Here is a 12,148-nt window from a genome sequence, read left to right as displayed (position 1 = left end):
ACACTATCATTAATAAGAGTAATTGTACAGCTTCTCATAAATCCCATATCCGGTAACTGTCCAATTATTTTCTTACTTGGACAGGTCTTGTTGATATGGGGTTAATTAGCTAGCTATATAATTAATAGGTAATGGGATTTCATGCTCTGCAATCAAGAAATAATTAGACTCGAAAAATTCCTCTGACTACCAAATTGGACTTGGCCTACGGCCTCATCCAACTTTGTCAGTCCTCGGAATTTTCCTCGTCCAACTATTTCTTAATTGGACAGCATGGAGTCCTATTACATATACTAATTAAATATTATCAATGGAAATTAAATGTAATGATGGATCGGTTTGCTTTTCATGTTTCATTTTTGCTTCTTGTTTTTATATTTTGCTTATACCGAAGAATATAACGAAACATCAGCGCTGAAAAACCTTGATCTAAATATTACAAACTTGTACAAATAGGATTCGAATATATAAAGTGAGTCAATTGCCAAGCTGATACTGTTATAAGGAGGAGGCACAAAAGTGATCATACAAAAAAAAGATAAGAACCCTCTTTGTTATCCGCCAGATGACAATGAGAAGGTTTTTCTTCATTATTTTTCTTGGCAGTGCGTTTAAACTGCTTGGTAAGTACTTTTATATAGTTTTGGCATGAAAAGTTTGAAACTGCTGGTTATATTTGATCATTACATGGAGCGATTTTTCCATGATTTCAAATGCAACTCATTTTCTATAAATACACCCTATAAAACCTTGTGACTAGCTTAAATATTATTCCTAGAGAGATGGGATTTTTTTAAAGAGTCATCTAGTCCTTCCGATATAGTTTCTCATTTCAATAAAATGGAAACATGATGATGTTCGTTTAGGAAGGGGCGTTGGCCCTGCAACTAAAAAAATAGCTAATCAATTTCCCGATATAAATTGACATCATACGTACTTGCCTATTTAGATGCATCCAGCTTGAGGCTTGTTAGCAGCTCCAAGTCTAGTTCCTTTATTAAAGGCATCTTAAATGTCAACCACAATGGAGAATGGGGGACGGTATGTGATGATTCCTGGGACATCAGAGATACAAATGTTGCATGTAGACAACTGGGTCATGGAATAGGACTGGCACACATGCACCTGGGAGAAGGAAGTGGAAAAATTTGGCTGGACGACTTGGCGTGTACAGGGTCTGAGAGCTCGTTGGGCAGTTGTACTCACTCAGGTTGGGGTGACCATAACTGTGGACACGATGAAGATATTGGAATCGTTTGTCAAATCGGTAATTATTACTTTGGTATTATTTGATAGTAGTTTGGAACCCTTTCTACAATTCGGGAATCCCGCTGGCCAGGCGGCAACAGCTTTTCGACTTTTGTTTCAAATTTTCAAACTTGCTGGGTTTTTTTTCGTCTGGGTTCATTTTTGAACCTAAGATGTGACAATACAGGCAACAATAAATCATGCACAAATTGTCGCGTAGCAGTCTTTACTAGATACTCTTTGCAACAAGGACAATTCCCTGTGCTGCGAATTCCTCTTTTAATTTTTCTTTTTTTTGTTCGTTTTTTTTTTTTTTTTTTTTTTTTGTGAAACAAACATTCAGAGGATGAGTTCTGGAGGACTTTTAAGTCATTTAGAAATAATTAAAATGACCAATATTATAACAATAAGTCTTACTAACTTTATTTTATTATTTTTATTTGAGTGCCTGATGTTGGTGTACGTCTTGTTGGTGGTAGCGTTTCACATGAAGGTCGAATTGAGGTTCGGTTTAATTCCATATGGGGTACTGTCTGTGATGATTCGTGGACCCTCAATAATGCAAATGTTATATGCAAAATGCTAGGCTACCAAAATGCCATAAGATCGCGGGCATTTGGATCAGGTTCTGGACAAATTTGGCTTGATGATGTATTCTGTAAAGGAGATGAAGACTCGATCAGTAAATGCCGACATAGAGGGTGGGGTGTTGACAACTGCGGTCACAGTGAAGATATTGGCGTTGTATGTCAGCCCAAAGGTAAAATTAAAACCAATCACTATTTCTATTTTATTCATTCTGCTTTTGTTTTTACTTGGTCGTCTAAAAGTTTATCAGACTAAAATCGTTAATTCTCAGTATAGATATCGATGAAATATCAGGATTAATCATATCCTTTTTGTAATCACTACTAAATCCTGCAATTGTGGATAATCCTACTCAGGGTTGCTGCGAGGGTTGTGAGTGCTTTCAGTGTGTGATTGGAAATATTTTGCTGACAGGTAGTGTTGTCTATTTACTCAAATGAGCTTGTACGCCATTCGAGCGCCAAACTTAATTAAAAAAAGTATTTGGTTTTGCAGGCTCACCTGATGTCAGTGTACGTTTGTCTGGGAATATCCCAAATGGTGGTCTTGTAGAGGTACGTTATTATGGTGTATGGAGATCCATCTGTGACACCAACTGGCGCCTACGAGATGCTACAGTCATATGCAAAATGAAAGGTTTCAGTCAAGGTGCTGTAGCGTTCGTCAAGGGATTGCAAAGTTCTGGTGATACTTGGTTGTTTGATTTGGGTTGCCGTGGACACGAATCTTCTATTGAGAGATGCAGCACGATAAACTGGAGACAGGGTAGCTGCGCAAACAATAAACGAGCTGGTGTTATCTGTAATAAAGGTAAGTGTAGTTTATACATTAGTTGACAAAATATCAAAGAGGTAGAAAACAAGTCCGTGTGCTATGTGTAAGGAATATGAAACACGAGCACATGTATCTGTATCTGTACTGTTTAAACATGCTGGGAGCAGTAGAGCACGAGAGAATCAACGGGTTAGGAACACGCGGCGTATATCTATACCTTGCACTGCTTTGTCAAATGATAAAACATCAACAGAATGATTATCTTACATCTTTTTTTCTCCTTTTTTTTTCTCTGTAGACTCACCAAATGTTGCATTTCGGATAACGTCGGGAATACACAGCTATGTCGGAAGACTAGAAGTTCGCTATTACGGCACCTGGGGAGCTGTATGTTCTAACACCATTGAAATAGAAGAAGCACATGTTGTGTGTAGAATCCTCGGTTATAGAGAAGCAATTACTATCTATAAACACGAACATACTGACAGCATGTCTATGTTTTCAATGACGATGAAATGTTCTGGCCGTGAAAATTCAGCCGAGGAATGTCAAAATGCTTTTCGTTCCCAGCAAGTTAAGACATGTGCTAAAGATGTCTGGATACTGTGCCGACCAACATCTGGTAAACATGATTATGCTAATTACATATATTATATTTTTTCCATCAGTCCATCCATCCATCCATCCATCCATCCATCCATCCATCCATCCATCCATCCATCCATCCATCCATCCATCCATCCATCCATCCATCCATCCATCCATCCATCCCCCTATCGAACCATCCCCCTTGTGCCATCACTAATTCCGCGCGTTGTCTATCCTCGGTTAATAAACGTCTCAAATATTTGTCATGGATTCACTTTCATTTATTAAAAGGTCGACTGGAATATAATTAATCCGGAGTACAAGATGCTCATACCATATAATAATGCAATAATGAAGTAAATCGAGGAAAATTAACAATTACACACAACCAATGTACCAACATTGGCGGCGTAGTTCTAATAGTAACATCTCGTATATACGTGTACTGAGCGTAATACAATACTGATCAATGCCAGTCATACATACCTATATCACGTGCAAATGTCAACAGTTACAGCCCTATTCATCTGTTACTAAATCTGTCTTCATTTGGGGATCATTTTTAAAATAAAAACAATTCTTTCCATCTAAAAAAAGGCTTGACATGGAAGTCCAACCTTCGTCTAGTAGGGGGATCATCACCAAAAGAGGGACGAGTGGAGATACAACAGTACGGAGTCTGGGGCACAGTTTGTAATTCTGGCTGGGACATACGTGATGCTAACATTTTGTGTCGTATGCTGAACTTCACGGGCGCTATTACTGCAAAACAAAGGTTTGGTAGCGGCACAGGTCCAATATGGCTGACAGTAGTGCGTTGTAATGGAAATGAGAAGGACATAATGGACTGCTCTAGCAGTGGATTGGGGAGGTCGGGCTCATGTACCCATAGTGACGATGCTGGAGTGGTTTGTCATTCATATCCGGGTTAGTTATCAAAGTTTTGGACAGAAATATATTCTATACTCTAAAATAGTAAACATGTACAGTGCAATTTAATGACTGATTTGGCGTTGCCTTCGGTAGCTGGTTACCATGGCAAGATCCTAAACATGTTAGAGCTGTGTTAGCTATGAGCTATTTAATGTATTATTGTTGTCTTGTAATTATGTAATTGTAAATGTATGAGTGTGTGGGGCGCGCCTCAATGGGACCCCGAGTGCGTTCGCCTGCCCCTCGTCACGCTTGTTTGCTTTTGTCTTTATTGTTGTTTTATTCCAAGCCTCTAAATAAAATAACATAAAATAACCAGAATCCAATCTGTATTTACTCATTATTCTGTACTCATAATTTCGTTTTGATGACTTTTTGTAGTTCAGAATCCTAACGTCGCTGTTCGTCTCATGGATGGACCCAATTCAAATGAAGGCAGAGTAGAAGTACAATATTATGGAGTCTGGGGCACAGTCTGTAATGATTTGTGGGGACTTGCAGATGCTCACGTGGTCTGTCGTATGTTGAAGTACAGCAAAGCATCGTTGGCGGGAACTGCTACCACGCAAGGGGGTGGTGTTATTTTATTGGATGATGTGAAGTGTCGAGGAAATGAGAAATCTCTGGCACAATGTCATAATTATGGATGGGGTCGCCATGATTGCAGCCATAGCGAAGATGCTTCGGTTAAATGCGACCACTTGTCAGAAGGTGAGTTTTAATATCCTTGTTCCTATTAAGCTTCTCATTTTCTGCTTTTAATTGCTGTGTACCTAATTGTTGTCGGGAGAATCAAGGTTAGTAAGAGTGGAAAAAATGGTGAGACAAATTTCTTCTACGTCATTTCATTCTTTACTTTTCATTTACATTTTTAAGTTTCTCTTTCTTTTTCGCTCCTTTAATTTACTTACATAATTCCTAAAATATGCTCGAACTATTTTATATTTAGAGGAAGCTTCAGTTACTGTTCGCCTGACAAAAGTGGAACAAAACCTTGTTGGTCTGGTAGAAGTTCATTTTAATGAAAGCTGGATACCAGTCTGTGATGATACCTGGGATATATTGGACGCTCGCGTGGTCTGTAGAATGCTTGGTTACAAAGCAGCTCTAGCACCAATACGACAGTATCGTCAAGGAGTAAATGGATTATGGATGGGTGGTGTGGAATGCAGTGGCGATGAAGTATCAATTAGCCACTGTTATCATCGCGGGTGGACGAACACTAGATGTCCTGGAAACTATTTTGCTGGTGTGATGTGTAAAGTGTCGGAAGGTTCGTAAATGTTAGAGTATTAGCTGTAATTGGCATAATTGAGCCTAAAATCAACCATAAATAAATGAAATAAATCAACACTTGACAATAATTCAATTTATAAATTCGTGGCCCTCTTTTAACGTCTCTAGTTAATTAGGGACGGGACCGCCATTAGCGTGGTCATCCAAGCCACGTGAATGTCTAAGATTTTGCAGAAGAAATGATATTGCAAAGGAGGCACCTTACGGCTGAGGCTTGAACCACGGCATCGAGCAAAACAGACTTCCTTATCAAAAGAGCTAACCGGGTGGCGGTTACCTCATCCTTTTTAATTTTTTTGCATGATCAACGCCACTTCACTACTATACAAAGATTACATACAAATAATATATTGAAATGGTACATAGCATAATTAAAGCTTTGATTTTTTTCATAACATTAAATATAATACACATTTATGCTTTCTTCTGTTAGCTTTGCTTTTTGGTTTCAAAATTTAATGCCACTTAACATGCAAACCTGATGCAAGCCCAATTATTTTTTTAAACAATTTTCTTCTTCTTTCTAATTTTGACTAAAGAAGAAATCCCATCTATACAAGTTCGTTTGGAAAACGGAAGTTCACCCAACTCAGGTCGTGTTGCTGTTCGCTATGGTAACGTATGGGGTACCATATGTAACAGGGGACTGGACATCAACGATGCTAAGGTGATTTGTCGTATGCTCGGCTACCCCGGGGCAAGTAAAGTGTATTTAAAGTCCACCTTCAGCCCTGGAAATGGTACTATCTGGTTGAGCAACCTGGAATGCAGTGGAAAAGAGAAGTCTTTTACTGACTGTCGTCATCCAGGATGGGGGAATACGACGGCATGCAGCCATAGAGACGATGCGGCTATATTGTGCAAAATAGGTATACGTTGTTTAGGGTATCGTTTTTCTTTCTAGCAGAGTCTCCCATAGACAAAATTAAGAAGACTGCGCCGGTGCACCGCTGTCTACAGACATGCACAAACCAAACAAGTTATTGGAATCCTAAATATCTTAACACGCAAGAGCGTATGGGAAAAACGCAAAGGCTTTCGGTTAAAACAAAAAAACATTAATGATTCTACAAAGAGCATCAAAGAGTGCTCATGATGGAAACTTAGATTCCTTCTCTTCCTTCATTATCTATTGGTTCTATTTATTACCACTTGCATTCATTGTAAATTTTTTTTCAGCTAGCGCTCCTGGATTCCAGATCAATGGAACTAGCGCCATCGCCGAATCAACGGTGGTGATCTTATTCAATAACTCACAACAGATTAACGCACAGATTAAGAGGTACCGGCAGCTTTTTTGATACCTGCTTTTAAATCTTAAGTTGAAAATACAACCGAATTTAAACCAGGCAATGAATGGGTCTTATTAAATCATATTCAAGATTTTGTTCTACTAAAAATCTCCAAAGGCAAAGTACTATTCATAATTCGTGGAAAATGAGGTGCTCTAATGTTTAGTGCAATTTATATAAATTTAGTACGTATTGTTTCACAGATTAAATGTTTGCATCTATGATATGACTTCGAAATAGCGCACAAGCTTTTATATCTATTTTATATTTACTATATATTACAATTCATACATCTTTCTCATTTGCAGTGTTTATCAGATAGCAGTAGAAAAAAGAGACAACGAAAAACGCTTAAAATCCAACGAAAAGACACCACCTTTTGTTTTCAAAGACGTCAATGCCACTATAGCCAGGGAAATGAGTAATAGATATAGCTACATTGCTGCGGAGATCCCGGGTCCCATTTCGAACTTGACGATTGGTAACGGTCAGTATTACCATGGTTACTACAACGCACCGTTAGAACCCGGATCGATGTATAGAGTACACGTAAGGGTCGTTACCATGGCAATGGATGGGGTAAGTTTTTAAGAACAAATACTTATTTTGGCATTAAAAATAGTTTTAAGCAATTTTAAAAATTGAAAGTTTTCCATATTTTTATTTATTCATGCTTCATTTATACTGCACCAACATGATAAAGGTTCAAGTTACTGGCGCGTTATGATCTTAGTGAAAAAAGTAGGGGCAAAATATTAATTTGTTTCGACTTGTTGGCAATAAATTTCCGTTTTGTAACGAAGGCATAATACTATAGATTGCAGGTATTAGTATCGTGATAAACTTAACATTGCCCTAATAGAATTTAAAACGTTGAAAAGCACTCTATCTGAAGTTCTATTATTTGGCAGCCAGGTAATTAATGACCAGCGTACTCATTAAATAGTGCCTTTAACGATGCTATTGGTTAAAGTTTTGCTCTTGGTTCTCCAAAGCCCATGAAGAAATCAAGATAAAAATTAAATGGCATTTTTTGTTTTTTTCGCAGAAAGCCGTACATGGTCACCATGACTTCGTTGCGTTTACAACAAAGCGGGTATCTACGAAAGGTAACAAAAGCATAATGGCTGTCAATATATATATTTTTTTGCTGGAGCCCAAAATTGCCATCACTAAACAGCACCCAATTTAGTGGCATATTCTTAACTTATGATATTTTTCTTTTACAAGTTTTGGATTCTCAGCATCATTAAGGCATGGCTCTCAGATGAAAAACTGTTTAGCTATATCATAGCCAGTTTTCTACGAATCTTACCCAAACTTGGCAAGTTAATGTCTTTTGTGAAAAGAAGGAACCTTAAAGCATTGGTTGCCATGGAAACTAAGTCACGTGACAACCAGATCGCCATCTTGGATTTTTAAACAAGCCTTTTGAAGTCCTATTGAAACTACTTCAAAAGTCCTGAAAATCCATATTCCTTTTTATATTTGCATAGCCTATATGGATCTAATTGGATATCTTGGAAATTATATTAAGTTTAATTTTTTGGAAAAAATAGAAAATATTCTAAAAATTAAACTTAAAATATTTTCCAAGATATCCAATTACATCCATATAGGCATTGTAAATATAAAAAGGAATATGGATTTTCAGGACTTTTGAAGTAGTTTCAATAGGACTTCAAAAGGCTTGTTTAAAAAATCCAAGATGGCGGCCTTGTGGTCACGTGACATGGTTTCCATGTTAACACATATGTGGTAATTGCTTGCCTTGAAGAATTACTACTACGAGCCAAAATTGGGAAAGATTCATTATAAACTGTCAAAGATATGAATAAATAACTGATTTCCCATCATTTCCTCAAAAGAGCCATGCCTTAATGGTGCTGAGTTTATTGATTCAATTGCAAGCATTTCATAGAGAGTGAAATTGTGGCGGCCATGTTGCTGGTATAAACAAAGGAAACGAAACGATAAAACACCGCAACATCGCGGCCACGACATGAAAACAAATCTTTTTCTAGTTTTTGGTACACAGTCTGATGAAGGGTAAACCGTCAGAGTTTCTAACTCGACTAAAATATTTTCAAACGTTTCAGGGATTCGTTGATCCAATTTGTAGCTTATTAATTTTGATCGACAAAAAAATGTCGGCTCAACTCTGAAGGAATATAACGGTTTGTAAGTATATTACAACCCGGAATTACATGTGCCATCAGCATCGACATGTCCCTGATTGCACAATGGTGATATTTTACTCCGTCAAGTCTTATTTTATCATTGTAATTATACAGCTTCTCATTAATCCCATATAGGTAACTGTCCAATTATTTTCTTAATTGGACAGGTCTTGTTGATATGGGATTATTTACGCAGCTACATAATTAATAGGTAATGGGATTTCATGCTCCCCAATCAAGAAATAATTAGACTCGAAAAATTCCTCTGACTACCAATTAAGGACAGTATGGAGTCCTATTACATATACTAATTTCTATTTATGCAATTTATTTAATTTAATGACTTAGTTAATTTCTGCGCATATAAACATATCCTCATGAAATATGCGCATTATAAATATTAAATTATTATCATTTTATAATTAGAATTATTATTTTTAATATTGAAATGATGTTTTTGTGCCAATCCATTGATACTCCAGGGCGAGCAGAGAAGGCATCATCATCTGATAGGGGTACAGCAATAGGATTGTCCTTGTTGATTGTCATTTTGATTGGTGTCATTGTTGCTGGTATTGTTTGGTATTTCCTAAAGATCAGGAATCAACCCCAGGGGGACAAAAACCAGCAATTGCATTTAGAAGGTAATTACCTTATGTCGACCTTGCTAACATTACTGATAGCGCGCCTATGTTTGTTATTGGCGTCCGCCTCTGTCCAAATTAAAAATATCAAAAATTGGTCGGCCCTCAACGACAAAGATAGTGTTTAAAAAGGCAAAACGGGTCTTTATTTATTTACAAACAAACAAACAAACAAGCAAGAATAACAAGAACAAAAAACTACAAATGTATTTAAAAAGCAGGTCATAATATGATGTCATCCAGGCAAATGCCATGTATCCAATCGTAATAGTTATTCAGAAATGCGTGAAATAATAATAAAAAAGACTTGGTCAAGACTTGTTGGGATATATAACAAATTCCTTTATTTAAAAAAATTAAAGTCATGTATACCAAAAGGGATATAAAACAAAATAGTTTTTTTTTGAAAATGGCGGCTATGATCATGAGGTCATGTACAAACCATTAAATGTTGTAAAATAAGGACATTTATATTCAAGGAGTTTGCGCTCAGTCTAATATTAGACATGAATGAGTATCGCCGATGTTAGTCGCCATTATGTTTCTGTGTCGAAAGTATACATGTATTTGCCGCAGACTGTTTAAATTGGCTGTTTTAATATTTTTTAAAGGGTTAGAGACAAACAGGCCTACGCATGCAGATGCTGAAAGTCCTGAGGAACATTACCAAGTTCCTCCTGTCCTTCCAGACGATGACCCTGAAACCCAGCAGTACGTTAACACAAGAGCCTATCATCATACTGCAAACCCTCGAGCTAAGGTTTGGAGGCTAAAATATCCATTTCGATACCTTCAAGTTATTTATTCGTTATGACAACGAAAAGCATTTATTTATAATATTTTGAAAAAGCCTGGAAATACAAAAAATAAAAAATAAACCAGATAATTTTATTAATTATTGATTATTAATTATTATTGTTTGTTTGACCGACAGAAGACGGGAGCACAGATATATTCGAAAGTTAGAAGGTAATAGGGGACGCTACCATACAACGTGCAGTGATGTGACGTGACGACCTTTGTCAGTTCTTAAACAAAAATGACTTAGCCAGTAACTGATATTAAAAGTTGAAAGTAATCCTTTCTAAAGCAAACTCATATATACCTTTTTTATCGTATCAAAGGGATCACATTTTGTTGTTGATCCATATTATTGAAATGAACTATTTTTATAAAGCTTTTTCAGAAATAGTTGTTGAAGATTTTGTTGCATGCTGCATGTCTTAACGAAGCCCAAACTGCATTATGGGCGACGGTATACAATCAGCGAAAGGCCACAACAACATGAAATTTTCCAAAACCTATTTAATTGTGTGCACTTTTTTCCCCCAAGGCATTATTTCTTGTGTACTGTCACTATTTACATATACTATCAATTTTAGACTTGAATATAGAGTTTCTCGAGCTGTGATTGGTCGACCGACAAGTGATTCTAAGACGAAACAACTGGAGAGGTTGTTACGTAATATTTCAAAGCCGACAATGAGGAATGGACGGGATTTCAAGTCTAAGCAATTAATTCCAATGGCAATTGGACTTAACGCGGACTTGAAATCCCATCCAGTCCAATATTGGAGGCTTTGAAATGACTTCTCATGCTCATTAATTACTCGACTTGGAATAACTGGGACTGAATTAGTTTGAATTAGGACTGAATTAGTTTTGTTCCAGTTACTCTAGACTGAATGCACAGTCCTTTCACAGGACTTTACCAGTTGTCAAGTAACATCATGTGACCCAAAAATCTGGTTTACTCATCAATTATTAATGAGTATGAGAAGAGGCTTTCTAAAGTTTTCCAGATCAGAAGTATTACTAAAACATTTTTTCATTCCTAAATCTCGACGTTTTTCGGATATTCAAGTCTAAAATTAGGCAACAGGCAACAGGCAACAGGCAACAGGCAACAGGCAACAGGCAACAGGCAACAGGCAACAGGCAACAGGCAACAGGCAACAGGCAACAGGCATGCACCAACCTTTTCAAATAGCCACAGGAACAATTTCAATTCAACATTCATTAATAAAAATTTTAAATACATAATTCATTAGTAAAATCGCAAAGCGTATTGTGTGTTTACATATGATTTGTCATTTGTTCAAGATGCATGGGATGAAAAAAATGTCTTTCTGCTTTGAGCAGTATAAGTACGTTAGCAGGATCATGTAAACAAGAAACACCGAATCGCCTATTTCCTTGCATTATACAACTCAATCTTTTTCTACTCAATCTTTTTCTGTCTTTTTTTTTTTTCATTTACTCTTACGGGGAACTAACGTTTGAAACATCAGTAGAGTTCCATTTTTTTCCTGGTCTTTAAGTTTCCTTCTTATTAAGTTTAAGTTTAAGTTAATAATAATACTTTTAAAATAATACTTTTTACTAATAAAAGGCATAAAACAAAAGTACAAATGGTGATGGTAGTAGTAAATCTGTGCTTCGAAATTTCTCCGGGATCTCCGGTTTTCCTATCTCCACAAAGATTAACTTCTAAATTCCAATTCGATCATGGACCGAGGGACAGCGGTGTTTAACCACCGGCTATTAAGCGCTACCCTCACGCAAACAAACAAACAAGAAAAAATCACACAAACAAGGACGATTG

At 36.8% G+C, this 12,148-nt stretch overlaps 1 protein-coding gene across 2 annotated transcripts; it reads left to right on the top strand.

Annotated features, from left to right (window-relative positions):
• Positions 1 to 488: 488 nt before the first annotated feature.
• LOC148909636 (scavenger receptor cysteine-rich domain-containing protein DMBT1-like) lies at positions 489 to 11,599 on the top strand. Of its 2 annotated transcripts, none has more exons than XM_089033903.1 (15): positions 489 to 623; positions 950 to 1,267; positions 1,694 to 2,008; positions 2,332 to 2,646; positions 2,909 to 3,232; positions 3,796 to 4,125; positions 4,513 to 4,842; positions 5,081 to 5,404; positions 5,970 to 6,296; positions 6,607 to 6,709; positions 7,028 to 7,298; positions 7,768 to 7,828; positions 9,382 to 9,543; positions 10,155 to 10,303; positions 10,478 to 11,599. In XM_089033903.1, exons 1-15 carry the CDS (start codon positions 566 to 568, stop codon positions 10,514 to 10,516), a joined length of 3,426 nt encoding a protein of 1,141 aa, XP_088890029.1. In that variant the 5' UTR covers positions 489 to 565; the 3' UTR covers positions 10,517 to 11,599. The 2 variants fall into 2 exon arrangements, with proteins under 2 accessions (XP_088890029.1, XP_088890028.1); XM_089033902.1 differs by having other exon boundaries at positions 5,967 to 6,296.
• The last annotated feature ends 549 nt before the right edge of the window (positions 11,600 to 12,148 follow it).

Source organism: Actinia tenebrosa, unplaced genomic scaffold (assembly GCF_029948245.1).
Source record: "Actinia tenebrosa isolate PJP-AT-01 unplaced genomic scaffold, QUT_ActTen_1.0 PGA_scaffold2__45_contigs__length_23673736, whole genome shotgun sequence".
NCBI lineage: Eukaryota > Metazoa > Cnidaria > Anthozoa > Actiniaria > Actiniidae > Actinia > Actinia tenebrosa.
The sequence above is the reverse complement of the archived record's forward strand: the minus strand, read 5'-3'. Positions and strand labels throughout refer to the sequence as shown.

What these genes read in the sequence shown, in the direction of transcription:
- LOC148909636 (XM_089033902.1), top strand. Translation starts at nt 566, where the DNA reads ATGACAATGAGAAGGTTTTTCTTCATTATTTTTCTTGGCAGTGCGTTT. An exon ending in AAAGCGGGTATCTACGAAAG is followed by an intron (nt 7,829 to 9,381) that starts GTAACAAAAGCA and finishes TTGATACTCCAG; the next exon opens with GGCGAGCAGAGAAGGCATCA. An exon ending in CCAGCAATTGCATTTAGAAG is followed by an intron (nt 9,544 to 10,154) that starts GTAATTACCTTA and finishes TATTTTTTAAAG; the next exon opens with GGTTAGAGACAAACAGGCCT.